The sequence below is a fragment of the Caenorhabditis elegans genome, chromosome X (genome assembly GCF_000002985.6).
Source record: "Caenorhabditis elegans chromosome X".
Classification (NCBI taxonomy): Eukaryota; Metazoa; Nematoda; class Chromadorea; order Rhabditida; family Rhabditidae; genus Caenorhabditis; species Caenorhabditis elegans.
The window spans coordinates 13,177,322-13,203,831 of record NC_003284.9 but is presented as its reverse complement, the minus strand read 5'-3'; the positions used below and the strand labels follow the sequence as shown (position 1 = coordinate 13,203,831).

The 26,510-nt window shown below is 34.5% G+C and overlaps 3 protein-coding genes and 13 non-coding genes across 17 annotated transcripts; 10 read left to right on the top strand and 6 right to left on the bottom strand.

Moving 5' to 3' along the window:
- The first annotated feature begins 115 nt into the window (after positions 1-115).
- Positions 116-255, top strand: F09D5.1. Its single transcript, NR_072377.1, has one exon. It is a non-coding gene; the product is annotated as an Unclassified non-coding RNA F09D5.1 (non-coding RNA).
- A 2,157-nt stretch (positions 256-2,412) lies between these two features.
- F09D5.4 lies at positions 2,413-2,662 on the top strand. Its single transcript, NR_072376.1, has one exon. It is a non-coding gene; the product is annotated as an Unclassified non-coding RNA F09D5.4 (non-coding RNA).
- A 702-nt stretch (positions 2,663-3,364) lies between these two features.
- Positions 3,365-3,510, bottom strand: F09D5.7. Its single transcript, NR_072374.1, has one exon. It is a non-coding gene; the product is annotated as an Unclassified non-coding RNA F09D5.7 (non-coding RNA).
- Positions 3,365-3,510, top strand: F09D5.5. The gene has a single exon (NR_072375.1). It is a non-coding gene; the product is annotated as an Unclassified non-coding RNA F09D5.5 (non-coding RNA).
- A 180-nt stretch (positions 3,511-3,690) lies between these two features.
- Positions 3,691-3,827, bottom strand: F09D5.6. The gene has a single exon (NR_072372.1). It is a non-coding gene; the product is annotated as an Unclassified non-coding RNA F09D5.6 (non-coding RNA).
- F09D5.9 lies at positions 3,691-3,827 on the top strand. The gene has a single exon (NR_072373.1). It is a non-coding gene; the product is annotated as an Unclassified non-coding RNA F09D5.9 (non-coding RNA).
- Positions 3,828-5,483: 1,656 nt separating this feature from the next.
- F09D5.3 lies at positions 5,484-5,602 on the top strand. The gene has a single exon (NR_072371.1). It is a non-coding gene; the product is annotated as an Unclassified non-coding RNA F09D5.3 (non-coding RNA).
- Positions 5,603-6,472: 870 nt separating this feature from the next.
- F09D5.8 lies at positions 6,473-6,765 on the top strand. Its single transcript, NR_072370.1, has one exon. It is a non-coding gene; the product is annotated as an Unclassified non-coding RNA F09D5.8 (non-coding RNA).
- A 589-nt stretch (positions 6,766-7,354) lies between these two features.
- F09D5.10 lies at positions 7,355-7,601 on the top strand. The gene has a single exon (NR_072369.1). It is a non-coding gene; the product is annotated as an Unclassified non-coding RNA F09D5.10 (non-coding RNA).
- F09D5.2 lies at positions 7,430-7,691 on the bottom strand. Its single transcript, NR_072368.1, has one exon. It is a non-coding gene; the product is annotated as an Unclassified non-coding RNA F09D5.2 (non-coding RNA).
- A 1,306-nt stretch (positions 7,692-8,997) lies between these two features.
- F48C11.7 lies at positions 8,998-9,107 on the bottom strand. Its single transcript, NR_072366.1, has one exon. It is a non-coding gene; the product is annotated as an Unclassified non-coding RNA F48C11.7 (non-coding RNA).
- On the top strand, positions 8,998-9,107 carry F48C11.8. The gene has a single exon (NR_072367.1). It is a non-coding gene; the product is annotated as an Unclassified non-coding RNA F48C11.8 (non-coding RNA).
- A 334-nt stretch (positions 9,108-9,441) lies between these two features.
- gpa-6 (Guanine nucleotide-binding protein alpha-6 subunit) lies at positions 9,442-12,620 on the bottom strand. Its single transcript, NM_077788.2, has 9 exons — positions 12,539-12,620; positions 12,349-12,485; positions 11,995-12,133; positions 11,769-11,938; positions 11,593-11,721; positions 10,698-10,827; positions 10,497-10,650; positions 10,330-10,451; positions 9,442-9,942 (listed from the first exon to the last, which is right to left on the bottom strand). The coding sequence occupies exons 1-9, from the start codon at positions 12,584-12,586 to the stop codon at positions 9,877-9,879; spliced, it is 1,095 nt and encodes a 364-aa protein (NP_510189.1). The 5' UTR covers positions 12,587-12,620; the 3' UTR covers positions 9,442-9,876.
- Positions 12,621-13,870: 1,250 nt separating this feature from the next.
- Positions 13,871-21,718, top strand: cwp-5 (Coexpressed With Polycystins; the record flags this gene model as incomplete). 2 transcript variants are annotated; one of them, NM_001373548.2, is made up of 12 exons in its annotated part: positions 13,871-13,913; positions 17,409-17,719; positions 18,232-18,331; positions 18,389-18,857; positions 18,985-19,118; positions 19,256-19,354; positions 19,549-19,951; positions 20,012-20,065; positions 20,133-20,219; positions 20,263-20,334; positions 20,395-20,584; positions 21,292-21,718. In NM_001373548.2, the coding sequence occupies 12 exons, from the start codon at positions 13,871-13,873 to the stop codon at positions 21,367-21,369; spliced, it is 2,040 nt and encodes a 679-aa protein (NP_001359731.1). The 2 variants fall into 2 exon arrangements, with proteins under 2 accessions (NP_001359731.1, NP_001359732.1); NM_001373549.3 differs by lacking the exons at positions 13,871-13,913; positions 17,409-17,719 and adding an exon at positions 18,186-18,188 and having other exon boundaries at positions 21,292-21,369.
- Positions 20,310-20,330, bottom strand: 21ur-13312. The gene has a single exon (NR_072365.1).
- A 3,666-nt stretch (positions 21,719-25,384) lies between the features above and the next one.
- nlp-3 (Neuropeptide-Like Protein) lies at positions 25,385-25,976 on the top strand. The gene is made up of 2 exons (NM_077786.4): positions 25,385-25,489; positions 25,563-25,976. Exons 1-2 carry the CDS (start codon positions 25,415-25,417, stop codon positions 25,758-25,760), a joined length of 273 nt encoding a protein of 90 aa, NP_510187.1. The 5' UTR covers positions 25,385-25,414; the 3' UTR covers positions 25,761-25,976.
- The last annotated feature ends 534 nt before the right edge of the window (positions 25,977-26,510 follow it).

Here is a 26,510-nt window from a genome sequence, read left to right as displayed (position 1 = left end):
CGCATTAACTTTGAATCAAGCTCAACGCAATGCAAGTGCCTGCTTAAAATAAATAGGCAAAAGATTTATGAAGCGAATAGATCAACGGATACAGAAAGACTGGAAGAGGGAAAAAAGGGCATATTTTCTCCACCCGTCGCGCCCCTCTTTGAAGACCCCTCTGGGCATACGTTAATTTGGGAGAGTAGTGTGCTGTACCACCTAACAATACTATGGAAAGGGATGGATGGGTAGAGGAAGAGAGAGAGAAAAACGGGAAGATGCTGATGAGCTTTTGACCTTTTTCGTCTTGGATTTTACTAGGATTTATATGAAAGGTTGCATATGAAAAAATGAAATGAATTCAAATTTAATACTTGGTTTAAAGACATTCAAACATTATGATGTTAAGTTACAATAAATCTTTAAAACAAGACATCATATGCGAGAGCTATTCTTCTGTAGAACGAGATGTAGTGACAGTGGCGAAACTTGAAAACGGCTCGACAACTACGGAGAATGGCAAAATATCGACATTTTTTGAAGTTTTCATTCGAATTTAAAAAACCTAAAATCTCCAAAATGATATAAACTTTTCAAATGTTCGACTGAAGTTTTTTAATCATTAAATAATTTAAAAATTTTGCCACTCTGGTATCCGGTCATTTTTTTGGCACAAGTGTATTTAGAAAAATCCCCACTACACAACTTTTGAAACTTATTTTAGTGATAGTGTTTAGTGATAGTGTGTTGATAGAAAAATTATAGCAATTTCAATATTGCTAGTTTTATTGAGAAGCAATTCGAAATTTGGGCATTTTTTGCAGTTTTTTTTTAAATTTTGGTAACACTGAAAACGTAAGGATTTTTTACTTCAAAAACTGTAAGATTGAATTAAAGGATCAAAAGAAAATCTGTTCTTTAAGCTCTGTGCACTGCGGATCTGTTAAATAAATGTTTCAAGACTTGGAAGTGGGATCATCGTACAGAAATACCAATTTCTTGAGTTTTTAGCAAAAAAAAAAAGAAAAAAAACGTTACTCAAAGAATCACCTACAAGACTAATAGCTAAATTTCAAAGGCTTATTCCACTAAAAAGCACCTGTCCTTTAACATTTTCAAATTAGCATTTCAATCAAAAAAAATGTTGAACTGAAATCTAGACATGTTATAAATCAGGGCGGTGTTGTGGTCTCAAGCAATGCTGCATGGTGGGACGGAGGAAGACGACAAAGACGTAGGAGTAGTTTATAAAATGAGAAAATAATCGCGCACAATGTGCGGAATGCGCCAGATGCCGGATAAACAACAACGAAGGAGGGGGGGGGGGGGGGGGTGGGGGTCCCCCTTGCTTTTCCCGCCGCCTTCCGTCCGCCTTCTCTAGACATTGCCGCGTTCGTTTTGTACACGTTGAGTTTTTGTCACTTACCGTTTTTCTTCTACATTAGAATGACTGCAATACTATTTTTCAGAAGTCTTTCCGCTCGCAATACTAATAGGGTGTGCAAGACTACAAGGGAGTGCATTACTAATTCTCAGAAAAACGTTTTGGGATCACTAGTTTTTACTTGAAAGAACTCTTATTTTATGTGGAACATTAAAAAGTTTGATTATAATTTTAACAAAAAGTTCAAAAACTTCAATCTTTTAGAAATTTTGTGAAAAATTGTTGCAAAATAGGCAAAGCACGTACATATATATGTATGTTGTACCCAACAAAAAGTTGAGGGAAGATTATCAGGGAGTGCAATACTGATAGAGTGAATACGGTAAATGCAAAACAGGCCTGGAAGTTTTTATGATGTGTAAAATTGTGACGAAAATTGTTCTAGAGCTGAAGCGTAGAAGCTGCTGCTTTGTAGTTAAGAACAACGCAATGCTGGTCAAGTCATAGATTTTAAACTTAAAGAAGGATCAGCACAGACAGTGAGTTTTGAAGTACATGATGTTGCCATCATTTCCTATTAGATTGACATTTCTGTAGAATACTATCACTTACTAGTTCCGATGTTACAAGAATTTGGTTCTTGATTTCGAGTCCACAACTGGAATCCTACCGTATTTCTCCCTATGATTTGATCCTGCAATTACAAATCGTTATGCCCTTTATTGAGTGCTAAAACATAAAAAAAAAGTCCAAAACGATTGTCAAAGAAAAAAGGCTTGAGTAAAGAAAAGATTCAGGCGATGGCAGTAAAGCACAACAAAAGACGGGGGCTCCACGTAACTTGATTTGAAATGAGGGGCCTAAACTTTGTTGAACTTCTCTTCTTCGGCATCTTGCAAGAACTTGATTCATCGTATAGAAAATTCGGAAAAAGTGGAAAAAAACGTTGGAAAGAATAGGAAAGACAACTAGAAATAGAAGAAGTAAAAAAACGTTAGGGCGGAGAGGAGGACAAAATAAGGAAAAAAAGTAAGAAAAGCGGGTTTGGAAATGAAGTGAAAGATGGGAAAAGGAAGGCAAAAAGGTAAAGGAAGTTTTGAACTGCTCCGTCTCCCTTTAAAAGAATAAAGGCATGTGTGGGATAGTGAAGAGCGGCAATGCGTTCGTTTTAGGCAGTCGTTAATGCAGTACGCGGCAAGTACGCTTATGCATCGAGAATATGGGAAATGCCGTACTAAATCGGATTGGCGTAACGTAACTTAACTCGATCAAGAATGAGTCGAATGCTTTGTGATGCATAACACTGAACACCTAGAACAGGTAGTAAATCACGAACTATTAAATAGCTAATGAAAAGTTTCTTATGCATGCTTCCGAATCGTTTTTGAAACTTTACTTTCATAAAATCACTGTTGAGTAATTTTCGAAATTTCATGTTGATTATTGTTTTTAGAAAACAATTTTTAAAATTTAAATACAATAAAAATGGGCTCCGAAAGTCATTACCAGTTCATTTTGTCGCAGTTGCTATGTTTTTTTATTATTATTATTTATTTTTTGAAGGATTTGTTATCAAGCATGATATTTCATTATACCACTTGAGTTTTCCTTTAAGACTACTTTTTTAGCCTTTAATGGGATCTGTCTTTGATTAAACATTAGGATTTTCTGAATTAAACATTTCAGGTCTAAACAAATTTATGTGAATATTGTGTTTTTCTGTTTAATTAGTGAAAACTATTGAAGTGGATTATGCATTACAATAAATTTTGTGATGAATACATAAAGTTTATATAACTCTTAAAAGAATAGTCTTACAATGTTTTTCTGGAGCGGAGCAACGTAAATTACTAATTTACACAAAATTTGCAATAAAAACTGCCAAACAACAGCCTTCGTTTTCACAATAACTCATCAATCTGCGGTTTTTCATTAGCTTTTTTGTGTTGGTTCCTATCTGTTTTCCCTCCTTTTGCTCCTTGCGATTTAGCGTGAAAAAGTGAAGAAATGAAAAGCAGGAAACACCTGCTTCTGTCGCGTTATCTGAGCCGTCACTCAGTTTGGCGGAACTTCTTTTTTTCCCTTTCAAAAGTGTTAAATGGATTGGGTAAAGGGTGAGAAGAAGATGAAGAATGAGAAGGAGATGCAGAAATAGATGGAGAAGGGCCATAGGTCCTGGTGAGGTCCTGGAGTAGGTTAGTTATTCCAATAAAAGCAGTGATTTATGAGATTTTCTCGGTGCCCTGCTTCAAGACTTTATTCGATTCTAGGCGGAGCTCCTAACCGCAAGAAATTTCATAATAAAGTTGAAAGCGTTTATAAAATGAATCGACGGGGCGGCAAAAACTAGCCCCCCTCCCGTATTTGGAGAAACCGCGAAAAAAAAGTCTCGGAGAGATAAATAACCACTTTACTAACCACTTGCTCCTCTGCGCTTTTTTATTCCGTTTTCTTCTCTCTTTCCACACACGCTCACACACACAAAGCTTTTTCGCAATTTTGAAAATAGAGAGCTCTGATATCCACAAAACAAAGGAGGGACCCATCGTCAGATAGTTACATGGAGAAAACCAGAGAAACGTCATCGCGCGAAGAAAAAACACGGAAAAATGACTAGAAATGCGCACGAAGGAATTCGAAATATTTTGAATATAGAATTTTGGAATTCGAAATGAGTGATGCTTTAAAATCATCACCATTGCGTAACGAGCAGAAGAAATTTTTAGTAAAACATGGAACCAAATCATCACGTAAATGTGTACGTATCGTTGGAGTATCGTTTGCTACAATGTTTTCGAGTGACCCAAAAACTGCATACAACAAAGGAAACACAATAGTTTTGTTTAAGTTACAAAAAAACTGAATGCAAACTCAACTTAATATGAATTCATTTTCAAATTTAAATAAAAAAACTCTAGTGACACTAACCATTTCAGAAATCCTACAACTCACGGAATTTTCAATAAAAAATATAGTCACCTCAGTTCAGCAGTGATACTACCAGCAAAAAATCTTCTTAAGGAAACAATTCAAAAAACAATAAAGGTTTCAAGAAACAGTTTAAGCGACGTGTCAAATCTCAGACGTTGTTTTACATAGGTGTAGTAGTGAGTTTTCTTACCGGAACCAAAGAATCACAACCACACCACCCACCTACAAAACATCGCGTCTGAATTAGCAAGCATTTTCAAAAGAAGAAGTTCAGAACAATATGAGCCCCCCGCGCAAAAAAGTGCAACAATCCGGAATAGATTGGTGCCGAAAGGAGTTCAGAATAAGGACAGAAGGCTAAAGAAGAAAAAGGATGTAGAGACGCTGGGCCCCTTCAGCCCCGGCTCAGACGCGCATTTGCATTTTGAACGAAGCTGTTGCGGTGACTGATTGGTAGGGCGAATGCAGCGGAAAGAAAAGCGAAGAGGCCCGTCCTAGCTTTGATGTGATTTCATTGTGCTAGATGAGGAAGTGGTAAAGTTCTAAAGTCATTGAATGCGGGGAGTTTCAGGCTTGGGCTCGATCACATTTTATACAAAAACATCATATCATCAAAGGAAACGTAGTGCACAACTATAACCATGTATGTTTTTCCAAAATTTCTGATTCTTTAAAGCAAATAATGTGTAATGGTTGTACATGGCTAGAAACATCAGATAATTATTAACTAACAACTAATAATTGTAAGCACCTACTTGAATATGCGGAGTTGTTTTGTTTATTAACTTATTTCACTCAAATTATGATTTCTGTTGTGTTAGACAATTTCATCAAAGTTGGAAGTTGAGAGAACTTGGGTGAAACCTTAAATTTTAGAAAGACCGTTTGCCGTGGGTTTTCAGAGAACTATTAGCCGCTTTAACTTCCGTTGTTGCTTTTGAAAGCGCCAAAACATTTTCGAGAAATTTCCGTAAGAACTTGTTCGTTTCTTCATGCTCCATTGAACTTTCCTCCGGGAACAGAGTATTTTGAGGTTTGGCCTCTGAATTATAGTTACATATCTTTCTCCACAAAAAAGTAGTTTGACTGCGCGAAAACTCGAATGTCAACAGTAATACTCCGAAAACAAAGTTAATTTTCGCTTCTTTGAAATGTTTCGTTCTCCACATTCCGTCGCTTCGTGTTGCGTCGCCGCGCAATAGACAAGAAGCGGATTCAGTTATCGAAAAGTGTCCCCAAGGGGCGAATTGACGAGATGCTCTCTTGCGGCAAAGACTACATAGAGCCGAGCTACTTTGCGGAAGACGGAGGAGAAAAGAAATAAGGCAAGTGGTGATGGTCTTGCAGTTTTGAGCAGAACAACACAAAAAAATGTTGGAATGACAGCTCACATTTATAACATTTTTTGTAGTATTCGGGGCTGGTTTTGACCCTTTGGGACGACTAAGATATTGTTATTCAAATTGCAAAGTGGTGTATGATAATGATGTTATTCGATGGCAAGATTTCGAAAATGAGGCAATATTCCAGAAAAATATCGAGCCACAAATGTGTGCATTCATCATTGAAAATTGAAAAATATCGCATTGAAAGCACTAGAAGTGTAAAAAATACACACAATACCGTATTTCCTCTTTTAGTCTTTCTTGCAAGACTGGCGTACTAAAAATATTGTAAACTCGTTTTGACAAAGTATCTGTTTTATTGATTTTCAACTGTATTATTAAGTCACTCCAGAAACCAAACAAGTGTTGACTTGGAAAATACGTAAAACTTGATTAGCATTCTGATTTATTAATTCTGAACTGTAAGAGCAAGAGTTTGTCACATTTTGGTCGCAGAGTCAGACAAAGTAAGACGTCTGTTAAAAAACGTGAACAAAAATCGCCGCATGTACTCAGAATCTGGCCACTGTCTATCACGAAATAACTGTTTTCTTAAGGTTCTCATGTCTAACGCAGTGGGCGATCTCTATGGAGTGATGTGCTTTGATAGTAAAGTGCACTTACAAAATTGTGCAGATCCATACAGATGAAACAAAACTTGAACTCTAACATCCACAAGCTATTAACAGTTTTAAATTAGACTGGGGAACTTTTCTAAAAAATCTCCTCTTCAGGCAGTCTATCTTTAGATGCCAGCTGCAGACCTAGCCAGAACTAGCTTTGTTTTTCCTTCTCAACGGTATCAAAAACTCATAAATTTGCTGTAATCTTGAGAACACGGAAAAAGTAGACTTGTCCTTCGTCTTCCCCTTTCTCAGCTTTAGAATTGATGAGGAAAGGGGAGAGGGTAGATGAGAAACGACATGGGACACCCCTGTGTGCTCGGTAGTTGAAATGTGATCTTTTGTGACATAGTACGTCAGATTATCAAGATTCAAGAGGACGAAAAATGTGGGAAATTCGTAAAAACTGGAAAGAAGGACTGGCACAGAGGGATTCATGATGCCGTCGTCTAGAAATTCGTATTGTGGGGATGGATCGAAAATATGAATTTTGAAATTTGAAATTCAGAAATTCAGAAATTCCATTTCTGTTTTATACTCTTTTATACATCTATACAATTTAGTCGAAATAATTCATGGAATTCGTAATTTAACAATGCTCTTTCGGAGTTTCGAATTTGAAATTATGCCGAATATTTGAATGATGACGCCAATTCTCAAAACTTTTGAAGAAGTATAAATTTGGGAAAAGTTAATGAAGCGAGGGAAAAAAAGGAAAATCAATATAACAGTATTATGATTTTTTCAAAAATTTAAATGAAATCTGATTACCCATAAATTTTGGGAACTTCTTGCAACATTAGTCTAACAATTCAATTATTTTTTACAGTTTTCAGAGTTATTTTCAAAATTTTTGCCCTGACGTTGAGACCGACCCGCGGTGCGAATAGAAACAGGAACCAAAAGTCGAACAAAAAGGGACCAATCGCAAAACGAAAAAAGAGCATTATTTGAGTATGCATTGAGTCACATTTTAACGGCCTCTGATAAATGGGCGCTCGGAATGTCTACGAGGAATAGGCATTCGGAGGATATATTTCTTAAACAACTAACAACAGAAGCCACTAAAAATGAGCCAAACATGGAAGACGGCGTAGTTGGGTGGGAGGAGGGGAACAAAAAAAATTGGACAGGGAGGAGTCCGGTGGATGGATGGGTGGGGAGGAAAGGAAAGGACTACTACTGAGATGGCTACTCTTGACTTGTCACTCAGTCAAAAGGCGGTAGAGTTGTGCTCCTCATGTGTGTGCTTCTCTTTCACATTCTTTTTGAGACATATAGTGAAAAAAAGAAGAAGAAGAGCAGTAGAAGGACATGTAGGGTTTTGGGCCCACCTCGTTCACTCATATTGAAACATTCCATCAACTTGAAAAGTTCTGTAACGCTCCATTGCTTCAATTGCTCTTTTTCGTGCTATCTCTCTTTCCGGTCCGCCATTTTTAGGATACGCGTCTATTGAAGCAGATAGATCAAGTATGAATGGAAAGCATGTTCATAGGCTGATCAGAAAAAGTTCAAGGTAGATATTTTCAGAAAGAAGATTGTTGGGAAGTTGTGGTTTCTTAAAATTGTATGTATGTCATTCATAGAACAGTAAGTTCAAGTCTGGTGCGTCTTTCATTATAATTCGTCTGATTTTCTCGATATTAAGAGATTCTCTATGTTACTCTAAAGTAAGTAACTTTGGAAGTGTAGTAAAAATCATTTATTCTAAATTAAACTGACACACATTTTGAGTCTTTCAAGAAATTTTTCGAGTGAGTGTTCACCGTATTACAGTATACCGTATTTCCTCTAACAGTATGTCGCATCTATTAGTTGTGCACCTATAATAGTTCTGCACCCTTTTGTTTTTAAACTATATTAGATGTCCCAGTTAAAATGAGTCAAAGTTGGTAGACGATGGAAGCAACTCGGACGATTTTTTGCTCTCAGTATGATATTGTGAATTTTATGAGGTTTTGTTAACACCTAATAGAAAATAAAGAAACAAGTGAAGCGTAAATTAGTATTGTAGCATAAAAGTAATTGTCCAAACAGTAGTATTTCATGCTTTACGAATAGAGTACATACAGTGTTTATCGCAATCTGCGATAAACAAATATAAATATGTAAAACTGGAAGAATTGACAGAATTATTAAAACAATAGATTTAAGCTATTGTATTTTATTACTGTGAATAAAAGAATATTGAGCCATGACAACAAATAACAAGGTGTAGGAAGCGCCGTATTAGCAAGAGATAGTTCTATTATAAAACAACTAAAACAGTTTCTTCAGTGTATGAAAATTACGAGTGAAAACTCGGATCCATTTATTTAAAACTGCTAAATATGTGTTCACAGTTTAGATGTTAGCCGATTGATTTTGAATGGAAGTATAGTGAGCAATATTTAAAATGATATTAGCAAAAAAATTTTAAAGTAGTAGATAGCACCGTAAATTTCCAAAACAGCCAGTGCACCGTTTGTCAATCACAGCGTGTTTTGTCTGTTATTAACTTTTTGAAGTGAATCTTCAAAGTCAACTATACAGACTACAAATCAATTTAACGGAAGCAAATGCCTCTGAACTTTGAATTTGCTTTTCGCAACGTACAATTTAAATTTCACAATACAGTAGAGCTGAGTGAAATGAAAATTTGAGTGTAAGACATCCGGAGGAGAAACGTATTTTTCTTATTTTTCCCTCGGCGGTTCCTCCATTTTTTTTCCGGAACAAGGCGAGCCCAGGCAGGTCCAATTATTTCGTCAGTGAGCTCTGTGCAAAATGAAATTGTTGGGTACGGCCAACTCTTCGTTTTTCCTTTCTTGCGGCTCTTGTCGAACCAGAAAAAAATACGGTGACGTGATGTCATCACATTTTTTTCTCTGAAAATTCTTTGGGATTGAAATCGAATGGACAGACTCACGAGCCACAAAACAAATTGAAATTTGTACGATATTTCATCACAGAAAAAATATTTTTCTGCATACTAAGAATCTGAAAACATTGCTGAAGGATAACAATTTCCACAAAGTAACCATAAACCACTCAAATAACCATTATTAAAAACTGTAAGTCTACAGCGTTTTTTTTGTTCAGATTTTGATATCGAAAAGCTTAAGGAAAACTGCAAATTGTATGGGATATTGATTTTACGGTTAAAAATTTTTTATCATCGAAGACAAAGTATGTATTTAAAATTGCACCATTACTAATGAAAACAGACATTTGTAAAAACTTTAAATAGAATATATTACAAGTATGAAGATTTCAGTAAAAATTCAGTTATTTTTTTTTGAAGCGGTGGTCAATCATAACTAAATGCAAAACGACAGTATTTCAAAAAATTCAGTCATTTTCCTAATTATTTAAAAATAGGAAATTTCAAAAGGTATTAAAATCTTTTAACAAAAAAAATTACTAAAATAAGCTGAGACACATATTGAGACCGCAAAAAGTAAAATTAATACGATTACTTTATAAAAATAAATTGAACAGAATGAGTTTTGACTCCAAGAGATGAGATTAAAAAATCGGAACGATATATTTTCAAAGCGAAACAAAAAAAAACGAAATACAATTTCAATCACTCATGTAATCCAGCAGACCGGAGATTTTCGTTGACAATATGTGCAACTGCTGAGCCAAATACCTGTAAAATGAATATAACTGTTTTTCTCAAAATATAAATCGGACATGGTTGTCCCCAATTGAAGTATTTTTTAAACGTTGCCACTCACTATTTGGTAATTGTTTAGTATTTTATCGCATTCAAAGAAACATTTTTTAAAAATTATTTTCTTATAAATTTGAAGGAAGAGTAAAGGTTTTGGGTTTTTTTAACGTATAGTCCCAAAATGTGAACAAAACTTCTAGTTTTTTTGCGGCGGATACGCAAGTTACCCTTTTTTAACATATTAAAATTTAAGTCAGGCTCCCTAATATGACTACATAGAAAATTCTGCGCGCAAAGTCTTTTATTGGTTTAGATCGCCTCTCGCGTATTTTGAAAAAAAAAACTCAAAGAAAAATCACGTACCAGATCAATATTCCCCGTATCTGTCGCTGTGGTTTCGAAGACAAAAAACTTGTGGCGATCCGTGATACATCGACGAAAAAGCTTTTTAATGAACTCACGAGCGCTCTCTTCGGAGTTATCTCCTGGAATCGAAAATATTTTGTTATAAAAATGATAGCAATACTTACCTTCATAGTTTTTGAAACTTCTTCGAAGCGGTGACGTTTTCAGTTTTTCAACAAAAACATCGTATTTGTTGAGAAATAGGACAATTGATGCATGGCGAAATAAATCCGAATGAACAATTGTTTTGAATATTTCATAGCTTTGTTTCATGCGATTCTGGTTAAAAGGTCAGGTTTTTTTTTTGACTTTCAGTCTAAGCCTACGTATTTGTTGTCTTCCGGATCTAATTGATCATAATCGCTCATTGAAACAATAAAGAGAATCATGTCGACGTTGTCAAAACAGTGTATCCATTTCCGACGTTCGCTTCTTTGTCCTCCAACGTCTACCATTCTGAAAACTCATTTATTAAAACATTTATAACAGTTTGTAAACTAATAAAACTCAAACAAAAGTTTGACTTACCCAACAATTACCCAGCAAGCATAAAAGCAAAGCATGAAAATACCTTTTATTTTTATTTTAAATTTAAAAAGTGCTCATTGATTTTTTCTATGTACATCGATGAATCTTTTTCAACCAACAGTTTTGTAGTTTAAGTAAAAATATTGTTGGTCATACATAACAGTTTACAGTTTAATTATATGCAACTAATAGGAAAAATTAAAATCAACCGTGAAATCTCCACTGGTCATTTCATGACCAATAAGTTGTTTATAGCCAGTATTCGAATAAAATTAATTACATTTTTGTAAGTTTTTCACAAAGTAGAAAATTTTCTAAATAACTTGTTGATTTAAAATGTTTGTAATGTTAAAATAAAAAGATTTTACTGTGGCAGTACAATGTGACTTTAGACAGGTAATTTTCTCACTTGATAAACTTTGTAGAGGCATTATACAAAACTTGTCTAAGCTTTTTAAAACTTCTGGCAGTTTTCACCTCAAAATGGAAAAGACACAGAAACCGTTAAAATGAAAGTATGTATAATTTGATTAGCCACATTTTGCTAACTTTTTAACCAATTTTGTTTGCAATTTTTGTGCGGGGTTTGACGAAAAAGGCCAGTATCTGCCGGGGGTATATGTATTGTTGGCTGATTTTTTTTATGCGGACATTGTTGAAAGTAGATTTTTGTACAAATTCGTGGGAACTTACTTGAAATCCATTTTCTTGTAATTGAATGCAAGTTCGTTAATCCCCGTTGTTGAAATACGGCAGTGTACAATATCTTGAATACTTGGGACGTAGTTATCTTCTGTCAATCGAACTATGTTATCCATAAAACTGAAAATATATGTTGCCTATCGTTTATGTATGTTGCTAGTTATTACTATTTAGCACTGTCCAACAATGCGAATCGAAAGCGACGGGTGTCATAGCACAACTGTAGGCTGGGACTGTGCCACACACGATCCATACACCTGCCAATGACCACTGGTATTACTAATCCCTCTGGATCTCGAAGTTTTCGTTTGAAGTCTTCAAATCGATTCACATCCTCCTGAATGTTTGAAAAAGCTTTTGATTGTTTCAAACTTAATTTTACAAAACTTCTACCTGAACAGTAATATCGTGGTTTATCCCGAAAGCAGTACAAGCATCGACAAGTTGTGTTAAAGCTTCCATGCAATTCGAGTGTATAATTGACAAGTATTCTAGTGCATCCTCTTTTGCATAACCATCCAGGTGAAGAACTCTACAAAGATAAGGTTTTAAATATTGTTAAATATAATTTTCTTATTAGTTTTTGTAGATGTATTGATTGAAAATTAGTCAGTAATTCCTTGCACGACCCACTTACTAATTGGTTAAAAATTTAAAAAAAATTGTCAAAAACTGAAACTATGAGATTAAAAATATTGTTTCAAATTCCTTTTGAATACTCTTCCCAATTTACAAACTTTCGCGTACCTCATCTGCTTGAATATTGTGCTTTTCCCACTCTCTGCCGTGCCAAGTAGAAGAATTTTAAATCTGTTCAAGTCATCCGTGTGATCTTTTGACAACGCCCGATCGATAGCTCTTGATTTTGAACTATTTGCACGTTCCTAAACATTCTATTTCAGAATAAAATCCTATGTGCAAAATGTAAAATCCTGACCTCTGGCGAGAGACGCGCTCCCCGTAAACCAGTTGCCCCGGCACCCATTTCAAAATAACATTGAAAGTCAATACACCTGAAACGAAAGAGACGGAATGAGTTAGGCGAAATCTAAACGCTGAAGCGAAAAAATAAACAGATAACATGGAAAAAAAATCAAAGAAGAGAGTTAACAAATCCAAGTAATCAGAAAACTATAAACGCGTTATATAAAAAATTCAACTGAGAAAATTGTTTAAACAAATTGGAAAAATACAAAAAATTAATAAACAAAAGAAGCAAGCAGTATATAATACAAAAACATTATATTTCTAGAATCGTCTAAAATCATATTTAAAACTGGAAACAAAAAAACAAGAGTTTACAGTTGTAAAAGAAGTTACGCAGTTCTTACTTTTAAAAATTGATCTCTCATTAAAAAGTGTAAAAACTTAAACTCAGAAAACATTTTAAAAAATGAATACACATTATTATACTCTGAAGGCTTTTGAGTCGTCAAATGTTAAAGTTTATCCAATTGGTAAAAAGTTATTAGAACTAGTTTCATCCCTCATTCAAGAGTTAAAATAAATATTATAGATAAAGAGTAACATATGAAAATTAAGGATCTTTTTCCTATAAAAGTCGGCACTTCAGTTCAAAAGTATGCATTCACAGATTACAAATTTTATAGGTAAAAAAAAACAATTCGGGATTAAATCTGGAGGTTGACGCAACTTGAAAATTGATGGAGGTATTCAGGAAAATACTTATTTTCTGTTTTGCAATATAAAACATTGAGGGCTAGGGGGAAAATATACAGTTCATTAAAACCAATATCAATTTAAAAGAATGCCAGGTAAAGCTATTCAAACACATTTTTTTATATAGAGGTTTTTTTAAATAAATGTTTTTTTTAAACAAAAAAACGAACACGTTCGAGTATTTTTCTTTGATAACCAGCATAATGAGTTAAATTTTACGTCGTCAATTCAGAAATTTTTAAGATCTATCAAACTTCATTTTGATAATAATCCCGTCACGAGATATGTTTTCGAATTTTTTACAACTGTGTTAACGATCACTTTGCTGTCCTGAGTAACTGCGTTTTTTTTGTTTTAGGCACAATAGCTACGAATCATAAGATTCGATTTGAAAGTCGTATCCATAACAATTTTCATATTTTTACGTTTTTATGTTTTTTTTTGTGTATTTTATTCTATATTCCGCTGCATATGCCGCGTGGATGTTTTTTGCCATAAAAACGTCAACCGTCGCCATGAGACACTAGGGTACGGCCTCGCGGTCCGCCACACAAATTCCCTTATTCTGACATTGACATTCACCAACATCATGCGAATTTCGATGCTCTCCTTGTTTTTGCTCACTTTTAAAGGTTAGTTTAAACATTTCAGTAACTATTTAAAAAATCACTTCAAAGTTTTAGAGTGTGTTTCTGTTCATAGATACAGTAAACCTAAAGTACAGTGTTTAAAATATATTTTAGAAAACCCTACAATTTCCATCAGTTCAAAAAAATAATGAAACTTTATTCTGATTGTGGTTGAAACTTTACATCAAGTGAGAAAGTGACATGCTTTTAGTGAAATTTAGTAGGACTATCATTTGTCGGACTATACTATTTTACGGTACTCAACCGTACTTCAGAATATAAAACAAAAAGTATGAAAAGTTCAGAACGTACGCATAGTAATTGAGATATACGTGCAGTAATTCCTTCTACCGTATTGTTTAAATAGACAATACGTTTTCTTCGACTACATCTTTACTAGAACTTCTCACTATGTTGCTGTTTCCTTGTATACTTAGTTATCGCAAAATTATTCTGCAGCTTGCTTTAAAACCTTTTTTATTAGACGTTAGTGTCTAAACTTATCAGTTCACTATTTCAAAATTCATTCAAGCCGTGTCTGATCTAATCGTATTTTTTCTCACATAGGCATGTGTTTTGTAGCGTATAATATATCTTATTGTAATTTGTATTCCAATAAGCTACAACTCACCGATTTTCGACAATTTTGTTTGCTCTCAATTGTCGATTTTAGCAGTTTGAAGATGAAAAATGAGAAAAGACTAGCGTTGGACACACCATTGCTAATTGAAAAACGGAGTTTCGGGTAAAGGCGCGAAACTCTGATAAGGGGGGAGGTGGAGACTTTCGAAGGCAATAACTAGAGTAAATGTACACATGTGGACTCGCCAAATACATAATAACGTGAATATGAAGAATGTCAATAAATGTAAACGCGAAAATTACAGTAAGATTTACTTTATAGAAGGGTCAAAGTCTAACCACTAAACTATGTAAATTTTTGAAAACCGTTTTCCATAATATGAATTTTAAAAGGAGGTATAGTCGCGGCTAGTCACAAGTAGGGTGCTGAGCTAGTGGGAATTCTGTCGAAATATACTAAAAATGAGTAAAAACTGTTTTGCCTTTTTTAGCATGTTGCCAAGTTTTGAAATTTTTCAAACTTTAAGCTATTTTACTACAAAAGTAGAATTTTTCAATTAATTTTAATAATTATACGATAAAACATTTCTTGTTCAAAAAAACTGAAAATTAATTAAAATTCAGAACAATTCAATTTCATGAGTTAATCAATGTTATTTTAAAATTTCTTTCCGGAAATTTGTATATTTTTGTGACAATAATATTTTAAGTAATGAAAAAAAACCTTGCAAAACCTTAGTGATTTTATTTTTGCTTTGTTTCTTTTTAGTACGGATATTTTGAAAACTAGAAAGTAATCAATAATGATATCTTTGCTCGAAAAGCGTTCACCTTTTTCCAATGGACACCTGCTTTTAGGCGCTTTCTAAAACGAGCACATGCCACCATGGACTGGAAAGAAAGCGAGGTAAAAATTTCATGCGATTAAGCTATTCGGAGCCATACATTTTGTAAGACTAATGACGTACCACTCAAAATGTATTTCATTTAATATTTTAAATTCAAACAGCAGCTTGAAAATGTTTTATGCCTATTATGAAAACAATCCAAGTTGTTTCAATCTCAGTTAGACAATAATATGTATTTAAATTTAATTCACGCAAATATTTGAAAAATTATGTTTATGTAAGTAGAACAGAAATGATAACATACATTTTTAAAACTAATGGCGCAAAAAATTTAGCATAAATCTTTCAAATGAGAAAAGTTTAAAACAAAACGTTATTTTACTTAATGTATTTCGATTTTTATGCAGTTTTTCACGTTATTCTATTTTCTTGCAAATTACTTAATCAAACACCAACTAGTAAAAAAGTTTTCTCTATAATTAAACAATCTTACGGTATTATCAGTGCCTTTTTTGTTACAAAAGTTGCGTGTCTTTAACACGACTGGTTACCGTAGTACCTTGGCACGAAAATCTATCGGAAATACCAAAAACTAATAAAATATAAGTATTAACTATTAGGAAATCACGTGATGACAAGTGAAAAACTTGGAATACTGACATCAAGTTTTGCATTCCACATAAGGAAGTGAAAACGATATTGATGGGGTTAGGGTACATATCACTAAAATGAGTATGCTGTAAAATGTTAGTTCAAAAAATTTTAAAATATGGAACAAGTTAAACTAGGCACAGATGCATTCTAGACAATGCGAGAAGCAGAAAGCGACTGCCAGAAGTCGAAAAATCGGTTTTTCTCCACGCGGTAGTATTTAATCAAGAAAAAGCTTGGCATGCTTCAGAATCAGAGAAAAAGGCGAAGAAAAATGAGAAAAAAAAACGAAAAGCAGAGAGAAATTAAAGTCAGGTGCCCCAAATCCTGGTTGGAGGTGGCGAGGGTGGAGGTGGGAGTGGTTTTTGTGTCCAATTTCATAATTTTTCGAGCAATTTTCTTTTGATATGGCCTACTCTATTTTATATCTATTTGCTCTCATTTTTGTGTCAGCTGTTGTTATGAGAATTACCCTGGAAAAAATATATTAAAAAGTTAAAAAGATCGTGGGAAATTGAGGTAAATGTGAAAGCTTTATTGGGTCGTTGAATGTTTTTCTAAGGCTTTTCAAAATTTTGATCTGAAAAGAAATAATTATCATTGATTTTAAAATGGCTTTTGATTCCCTGAGTTATTAATTTTTTTTGGAAATAGAATGAGGATCTTATGTGCATTCCCAATACAAGAGGGTGTGTGAAAAATAATGTGATTTGAGGTTGAAAATTGTGCTTTCACACAAATTTCTGAAAATGTGCGATTAAAAAATGTGAGTTGTTACTACTCTTCAACATTCAAATTGAGTTTCGAAATACGTGTTTCATAAATTTTGCCGGAAAAAATGCATACATTGTAACTTACATAGAACAAAAACTTGGAAATTTAGAAAGTTCAATGTGCATGTATGTAAGTTTGTAAAACCAGTTTCGTACGCTGAGTGTTACGTACTTTAAAAACAATATTTCACGTTGCAAAATTTTAAGTCTCTGCACACTTTACGACCAATACTATTTTGAGAAAAGTAATTGACAAGGTGCTTGTGTTTTACAACTTCTCTTTTTGAAAATAGATTAAACGCAAACAAATAATTTATAAATGCTTTAATATAGGTTCAAATAAAAATAGGTATTTTCCTAAACTTGATAGTTCTGGAATGATTATCACGTTTCTAATTAAAGATAAAATGTTAATTCAAAATGTAGGCTGATTTTCTTTACGTATTACAATCTTTATTGAACATTGAACATGCTATATTTGCTTCTGATTTCAAAAAACTCATTCAATAATTATAAATTATAAAAATTAGCACAAAACTTTGTCTAGACAACGTTGCAAAATTGACAACTTTGTTCAAGAACACTTTCAATCAATTTCCTAGTAAAAGGACAGCTGTTCATCACATCGAAAATCAAATTTGCAGCGGCTGGAGCAACTTGTCCGTGCTCCGGAATAACAGTTAACGGAACTGATCAGGAGCACTGCTGGCAAATCCAATCGAGATCTGAAGCCACTTGGGGATCTGCCGATGACGCCTGTGTGGCTGTTGGCGGACATCTTGGACATCCATTGGATATCAACTACGAAGAAATTTTGAACTATGTTCAAAAACAATCAAGTTTGCCTGTTCTAACCGGAATTGTGGCTGGAAATACAGAGATACCTATATATGGAGCAATTTGTCAGAGCAACAATTTTTATGAGGTCGTCGCCAATACAACAGGGTTTTCCAATGTAAGGACAAGTTGTTGAAAATTCAACAAAAACAACTTCAAAACATATGTTTATTTAATTTTAGGGATTATTATGTTTTAAAAACCAAAAAATCTAATATGGTATACAAAATTTCAAGTAGCAACACCAAACTTTTAGATAATGTTTCTATGTACGCGGGGGAAGAACATTAACCGTTCGAATTTAATTCTTAAAATTCACAATTCCGATTTCTAGATTTTTTTGCCAAAAATAAAACTAACAAGTCGATTTGATTATGAAAATACACAAGCTCCAGGTGTTTTACCCTCTGTAAACACTTGCAACAAACCAGAACATCATGTGACTTTGTTTCGATTTTTCTCAAAATTCAATCAAACTTCTATTCCAATTTTGGTTTAACATCTCTCAAAGTTTTGTTGCTACTATGGTGAAGAATTTGCTTTCTGTCAGGCCTGCGCAATTTAATATTTAATGTGAAAAAGACATGGTACTTTCATATGTTTTCTTTATTCGTTATGAAGCTGTTGCAGACGCCAACTTCAACTACTACCTGTGCGTACATCAAAACTTCTTCCAGCGGCCTTGTTTTCGATTCTTGCTCTATCGATGCTAATGTTCTTTGTGATAGACGTAAGACAATTTAATTTTTTCAAACTGACTCTTTATAAAAAAGATAATTATTTACAGCACTGCAAAAACAGGATTACTGTAGCATCATCGCCAACTGCTCTAGCACAACAACTTTCCTATCCACCACCACTCCAGTCTCTTCAACAACTTCTAACATTTCATTAACGTCATCATCAACGCAATCCTATTCGTCATCAACTGCAGGTGCAACTTCTTCACTTTTCACCATAAAAGTTACTCAATCAACCACAGCCGCAGGCAATGGACAAGGGGGATCTGGTTCCGGATCGGCAACAACTACTTGCAAGTGTTCAGCAGGTGATGTATCCGCCACTACAGCGGCTAGTGCTTGCTCCGAGAAGTCTGGATGCTTGAAGAATCAATGGAAGATCTTTGGAATGTGCGTCGATTGGAGAGCCATGCTGGCTTTGTTGCTCATCGGACTTCTCCTGTTTTTGTGCTGCTGTATTTGTCACTGTTGTATGCATGCATGTATGTTCTGCACTCCCGGTAAACGCGAGAAAGAGTAAGTACAGATGATGCCATGAAAAAATACCCGAAAAAATTATCTGAAAAAAAAAATGTAATTGTAAAACTAACTTTTTAAATACACACAGGGACCATGAAATGGTACTAATTTTTTATTGTTTCATAATACGCGATCCCATTCTTCCAAACCGTTCTGTTGTTGCTCCAATCCCTATTGTGGCTCCTGGAAAAATGGACTACGATGTTGAGAAATCAGAGGCCGTAATTCTTCCACCACCGGCAATTCAGCCAGAACCAGGTGAATTAGTTTCAGAATTTTTTTTTAATCTTCAACAATTTGGCATTTTCATAAAATAGTATACTAACTGATTTCCTGTACTGTAGCAGAGTTTACACTCTGTGTTAAAAAGAAAATACTAAACTTAACAATTTCAGTGTACATAACTGTGCCAGAGAAGCACGAATCGGTTTATGGATTCCATACAAAGGAGATCATCCACGTCATGCCAGAAAAACCAACCACTCGTGAAATAGGTAGTTTGGGAAAAAAATAAATAAACATTACAGTCTTATGCACTTTTCTGAGTTCCGTTAGTTATTCTCCATATCAGATATCAGTATCCATATCAGAAGTCGTTAGGGCTACCATCTTCACTTTATTTCAGTATAGTGATAATTTTTGCATTTCAGTTATTCAGATCTACAATAAAAAAATATTTGATTTTTAGGAACCATGACCGATCCTATGGATACTGAGCTTTCGACTATTATGCCGGTCCCGGTTGCGGCCCCAGTGATGAAACGCAAGAAGGTTGTCAAAAAACCAAAAAAGATGTTCATCCCAGCTACTGAGGATCCAATCGAGGAAGATCTTGCTGCCGATATCCCGATTGAAATGCCAGAGAGCCCTGGCGCACGCTCTGTTGCTCCCCTAGGTGACGTCGTTGAGCCAGCTCCTATGATCCCTCTAAATTTCTCTCGAAATCCGAAGCCAATGATGCCGGAGCCACAATCGCATGATGACATTCCGTTGCCAGTCAACAAAAGCCGAAACACTGTGCCTCCTCCAGTAATGCAGCAGAAGCCGAACAATGCTTCGAATAATGAGGAGTTTGATCCATCTGGATTAAGGTTCGTTAATGATATTCTTATAGTTTGAAGAAGCCCTGTGATAATCTTGAACACTTAAAGATCACCACCAATCCCAGCTGGAAAACCAAATAATGGAACCCCAAAAAGAATGACGTGAGACACACTAATTTGTGTTTAACAATTCTGACATTTTTTTGACCCTTGTGTTGTTTCCTTGCAGATTCTCCCCAATTGCTGATGAGTCTGAGGAAGAAAATGGAGCACGGATTCCGTCACCACCGCGTGAGCGAAGAGCGTCGGGTGGAAGGTATTTTGAATTCTGACGACAATTGTAGAATTTAATTTTTTAGACCAGGAAACAATGACGGACCGAATCTGTCTCCAAATGCAGCTTTAGATCCTCATCCAACATTGAAGAATCAGTATGTCATTGAACAATTCTTTAACACAAGACTAGGAACCGTCAAAAATAAAACTTCCAGACGGCTCAACGAAATGCCATCGCCAACCCCTGCGAATGCACCTGTTCCTTCAAAATCTCCGGTTTCTGGGGCATCGAACAATCCTTTTGCAAACCTTGGGGGGCCGTCTCCTGCTCCAGCAGCTGATGGTGCTGGAAGAGCTCCACAAGATGATGTTGGAATGAGAGCTGCCAGGGGAAGACTTGGAGGGGTACGAGATATGAGTTGACTTGAATGCCAAAGTGTTTGCAAATTTTTTTATTTCTGGTTAACGGAGGACTATCGGCTTCTGGTACTTTGAAAAGATAAACTTAAAATAAGATTGAACAAAGGCATTTTGTAACATCTTTTAAGGAAACTTCAAGACCTGAAATTAGCAGTCTGAATATATAAATTCGATGTTTTTTTTAAAGCACACGACAATGTAGATCATTCAATTCAACAAAAACGCATCGGTTGTTGAAAATTGTACAGTACCAGGCTATCAAATCTCAAACAACCGAGAATCGCTCATTAGCCAAAAAAATAGTAGGAAGCTTTTAAACACATATAATTTATTTTACTGCTAGAAAGTTTTTGCTATTGTTTTTTTTAGCATTTTTTTAACGACAAAAATTTGTCTTTGTAGTAGCAATAATGATGGCATAATCATAAAGCTAAAAACTCTTTCAAAAATTTATTCTATGATATTGACCATTTTTGCACTGTTAATTTAATTGTGCGCATTGCTTTTAATAGCCCTGCTCAATTTTTAAGCTCACCTGAATACGCTGAAATAAATTTTAATACAACACATTTTCATTATGCCATTTAATAGAGCACAAATATGTATGTGACTTATCCATTTTTTTAAAATCACCCTAATTGGTGTCTTATCGACTTTTACGTCTCATACCCCTAATCTTGTTCTTTTTACAGGCGGTCCGTGGCGGTGGAGGTGGTGGTGAAGCTCCAAACGGCTGGAAACCTTGGGCAAAAGGTGGCGCGCGTCGTTAAGCCGAAACTATTTCTGTTACTTTCTGGGAATCTGTATGGGATTAGCATTTGGGATGGATTTTCGTAATTGCTAGTTAAATGTCTTTTTTTATTTCAACCTTCTATACAACTTTCTAATATTCTAGAAATATTCTCTGCTTAATCTTGTAATATTAATCTTCATCTTTACAATTTTACATTCTGTTCAAATGATGCATTGAACCTTAGAATTCTTTGCTGCATATGTTGCCTAGGGACACGGCTTTTTTTTTGGTCGGTTTCGCAGAAACTCGCTAATCTGCAATACAACCAATCCCTTTTCATCTCACCCTTTAAAGTTTTTATGCGAATAAAGACTTTTTGTTAACAATAAATGCCGATTACGTGCATAGAAAAGGGTAAACGTAAGGTTATTGACAAGAATAGGGGCATGATAATCCTTGACGTCAAGGTGCCAATTGCGAAAGTGGCCATTGACCGGAGGTACACATTCACATGTTTTCCGGATTACTCCTCCAGTTGTTTAGAAGAAAATTGCAGAGCGTCATCAAAATTCGTAAGAAAATTATCATATTCGTATAATACCAGCACCCTGTTTTCTGTTTTGTCCATCAGGAAGGATATGTTGACACTGACACAGATATTGTTCAATTAGTAGCTCGCATAAAATTAAGTTATTCCCAAAAACGGTAATTATGAACTGGGTGGGCGGAACCTTTTGCACATCCTTGTTTTTCAATGGGAAGAGCGTATTCAGTCATTTCAGATCGTTTTCAACAGAATTTAAAAAATATTTCTAGTTTGCTGGAGTTCAGGTTTTCTATAATTCTAATTTCGAATCTCGTTTTCATGTGTATAATGATTTGAAAATACAACAGTAAATAATTAAATAACATTGATTTTCATCAATATTTTTAACAAAGACACAAGTGACCAGTTCTTGTAAACTTTCCGTGAGTTTCTATTTAAAACATAAACATTGCAATATTTGCTTAAGTAGCCGACACATTTATATAATCATTTTGGAATTATTACGGCATTGCTGTTTTTTCAGCGTGCATTGTTTTTTTTGCAATGAAATTATTTTCTGTCAGGATAAGGATATTCATTTTAGTATTCAAACAGGAAAATTACAATCATGTTTCTTTTCAATTTGTTTCTTTTCAATTTTTCAAATTTTATATTGCTATGTAAAATTTATTATATTTTGTTACAAATTTCATTTAAACAAAAAACGATGATGGTTTCACATATAAAACCATACCAAAGAAAAAAAATAAGAACAATAATGAATTTTCCTAATTTTGATTACTTTCAGATAGAAACTACAGTCCAGAATTAGATATAGACTGAATTTCAATTTGTTCATTTTTTTTCTGAATACCATTAACTATGACGGTACATTCCAGCGGTTTTGCTCTTTATCCAATTTAAAAAAATGTTCCTTAAAACGTGCGAGAACGAAATAGCCACTCAAGAGAAGCATTTGACTTGCTAATGATCATGATGTCCCACTTAAAGCTCCAATTCACGCCTCTTATTTTGATCTTCAAGAAATTAAAGGTTTTTTAGTCTTTTAAGCTTCAAGAATTCTTGATTCATGTAGTTGTTCACGACCTCCCTCACAAATTCCCATGATGAGAATATGCGCATATGAAACGTTTTTTTTTGCGATGAAAACTTTATGAAAATTTCACATTTCCCTAGACCAAAGTCCTTTACCTGCAATGAGCTTTTGAATCATGCGTTCAAATTTCAAAACTAAAACGCAAACAGAAAATGGAATAAAACATAGGTTCACACTGAATTATTCCTAGTTTCCCCCCAATTGGCTGATGTTGATTCAAATGTGCAATTCGACACAGAAACATACATCCCTCCTGTTTTTTTTGTCTCCAATTTCAAGTACCATTAGACATGGTGATCATAAAAGAAGAACTTTCACTCAGTAGATCTTGTAATTTTTGATCTTTTCGAGTATCTACACTTGGTTCAAAGAATTCTTCAACTTTTAAAAAGATATGCACGCTTTTTTTTCTTCTTTGAGTGTTGCTCAAAGAAGATTAAATTCCTTTATAAATTTGTGGAGGAGTATTAATGAAAGCCTATCACAAATGTCATATGATTAGTAGCAAGTCAAGTAGATAACTAATAATTTTGCCATTGTTGCCGGGCAACAAAACAAATCAAATAACTCAGATTTCATGTAAAAAACTCTTGGATTACATACAAATTTTCTGTTTCTCAAAGTCTAAATTTAGTTAAAATCTTATCACAAGGTAGTTCAAGGTACTGAATATAGCTACAATTATTGTAGGTAAACGTACTATGTAACATTAGTAGATCTTTGACAAATGTAGGAAAAAAAGGAGGATGTCTACAAGATTAGTAAAGTAGGAAGTTGTAGAAAATATGAGCGTTAATTCGTTTATATGTAGTTCAGTAAAGCGCGGTATTGCAATGCCGAAAATATACTTTTTTGTTCATGATGAACAGAATTTCCAATCCGAAGCGTTAATTTACCCAACATTTTGGGATATATTCTGTAACAAATGAAACATCAAAAATAATTTTGGAGCCATAAGTCAAATGGTAAATTTTTAAGTCACAAATTACCTTTTTAGGAAAATTTGCCGCATACCTTATTTTTAGAGTTTTTCATATCTCTCCTGTGGAGTTTAAAAATATTTTCAAAAAAAAAGAGCATATTGAAAATCTGGATGGACAGATTTTTGTACATTGTTGGATTCTGTGCTTTATTGTGAGGGGCTTCTAGACAATAGTGCAAGGTTAAATCTCTCAAGCTCAGATTTTCTTTGTGACATGTTGAAGATTAAGCTTGCAAGACGGATACCACAATGATCACAATAGGTGACCTTCAACTTTTCACACTGGCACTGTCTATCTCTTGCTTATCAATTTGACAGAGTACAGAAACTCATAAATCTACGCTGTACACGGATAAAAAACAACAGTTAATGTATTGTATTTTGTAAATTTTGGCTCTTTGATTGATTTAAAAAAACAACTTTTTAATTATTTTTTGAGCATTAATTATTTTCGAAAATTACCTATTCTTCTCATGAGCTTTGAGTGTTCCTTATTTAGTCATGCTCCAAAAAGGAAAACGGTTAGACTTTTTAAAGTTGGTTTTTTTGACGTATTATGTTATTCAACATACTTCTAACATTATCCCTATGATTTATTTCGGTATCTGCCGAGCATCGGTTCTTAAGATCCATTTTTTATTTTGTAAAATGTTCTTGACGCGGAGCGAAGTCTTAATATTCAAAGAAATTTTAATTTCGGTTGAACATATTTTACTAGAATTCAATAAGGTTTCATAATTTTCATAATAACGAAATTTCCAATTCCGTTTAAAATTGTGTCTTCTTTCTTAACTTTGGGAAAGGTGTTAAGCATTCCAAGAAAACTTTTTTAAAGCAAATGTGATGTTAAATGTCCTGCTGAGAAATAAAATTATAGGTTTTCGGCACATCAACCTTTAGAAAGTTATGCTCCATGTTCTGCAATCCTCCTACATAAAAGTCAATCATGTAAATAAATAAGGAATCAGGTTTGCCATATAATGGGGAGCACAAGTCAAGAGATCAGCTCAGCGTAAAAAAATTGAATTTGGGTTCTTATTATACAACGGAAGCATTCGAAACTTGATCCAATTATAGCATTATGAAGGAAAAACGCTGTTTTACACATCCATATCAGAATAAATTTGGATTCACTTTCTCAATCCCCCTTTTGAAATCATTTGATTCTGTCTTGTTGTAATCCAATCAAGAGCTCATTTCTTTCTTCTTCAAATCTTTCACACTTTACCTTCGGCTCCGCCCAAATCACCTCAGATGGGCGGTGCACTTGTCCTAGGACTCTCCCGTGCTATATAACCAGCAGAGAGTTGCCGGATTAGAATCATTTGTCTATTCTTTTCTCGCTTGAGGGTGGAGCTTCTAGTCTCACGTTTTTTCAGCTCAATTTTTCTTATCTCCATTCAAATTTAAATCTTACATTGTTTCAGTGGTAAATTTGCTTGTGATATCAACTCAAGATGAGCAAAATCGTCGCTTGCTTGGTCTTACTCGCTCTCAGCGTTATGTGTGTCTACTCTGCTCCCTATGAATTTGTAAGTGAATTTAAAACTTGAAACTTAGATTAAAGTTTCTCCAATATTACATAAAATACCAATAACATTGCAGAGAGCAAAAAGAGCAATCAATCCATTCTTGGATTCTATGGGAAAACGAGCTGTCAACCCGTTCCTTGACTCAATTGGCAAACGATCTTTCCGTCCAGACATGATCACTGAGGAGAAGAGATATTTTGATAGCTTGGCCGGTCAATCTTTGGGAAAACGCTCCAACAATCGATATGAAATGTTGGAAAATTACTATTAAGTGTATTTAAATTATAATCAGATCAGCCTTTTTTCGTATTGTTTTCATTATATTCTGAGTGTTCACGCTGTGTTTACTCCTTCATTTTCAATTTTTAAGACGATTTACTATTTGCGAGATCTTATTAAAATTCCCCTCCACCATTTATTCTTCCGAATCCTTTTTTCCTCGTGTGGTAGTAAGCAAGCAAGCCAGAAAATAAACTCTGTTAATAAGATATTTCTGAAGTGAAATTCACACAAGAATACGTTTGAAAACTCCCACGGAGCGGTAATCACGCTCACAAACCACGGCTAGCTTCATCATCAACTGACTGGACACTAATCCGGGACACAATTGTTCATTGTAAGCACGTACTCTAGCGACATTAATGTTGTGCTAAGATTATATACCAGAAAAAAAGGATTAGCATTTTATTCACCCACGGATCAGTAAACCGGATACGGGTCTTCATGACTTGGCGAGATTATGGCTGGCAACACTGGAAATGCATGCCGACAAAAAAAGACAATAGAGTTCTTTGTGTAAGCTATGGTTTGTTCTGACGCACGGTTCGGGTCAGCAGAACCAACGGCTCTTTCATTGGCCATACCTTGAAGCTACATTATTTGACAATATATCCAATCAGATGACTTTTTCTATACATAGAAGTTTCTTTCGAGTATCTACTGAATAACAAACAATACGAGCAAAATCACACGTTGGCTACAAAATGTATTTTTAATGTTGAGAAGAATCTCGTACACAACG

Excerpts from the sequence above, each read along its gene's own strand:
- gpa-6 (NM_077788.2), bottom strand. The coding sequence starts at position 12,586 with ATGGGTGCCGGGGCAACTGGTTTACGGGGAGCGCGTCTCTCGCCAGAG. Across the intron at positions 12,134-12,348 it reads ACAATATTCAAGCAGATGAG|AGTTCTTCACCTGGATGGTT; the intron begins GTACGCGAAAGT and ends TTATCTTTGTAG. Across the intron at positions 10,651-10,697 it reads ATCCGGAAGACAACAAATAC|AATCGCATGAAACAAAGCTA; the intron begins GTAGGCTTAGAC and ends CCTTTTAACCAG.
- nlp-3 (NM_077786.4), top strand. The coding sequence starts at position 25,415 with ATGAGCAAAATCGTCGCTTGCTTGGTCTTACTCGCTCTCAGCGTTATG. Across the intron at positions 25,490-25,562 it reads ACTCTGCTCCCTATGAATTT|AGAGCAAAAAGAGCAATCAA; the intron begins GTAAGTGAATTT and ends ATAACATTGCAG.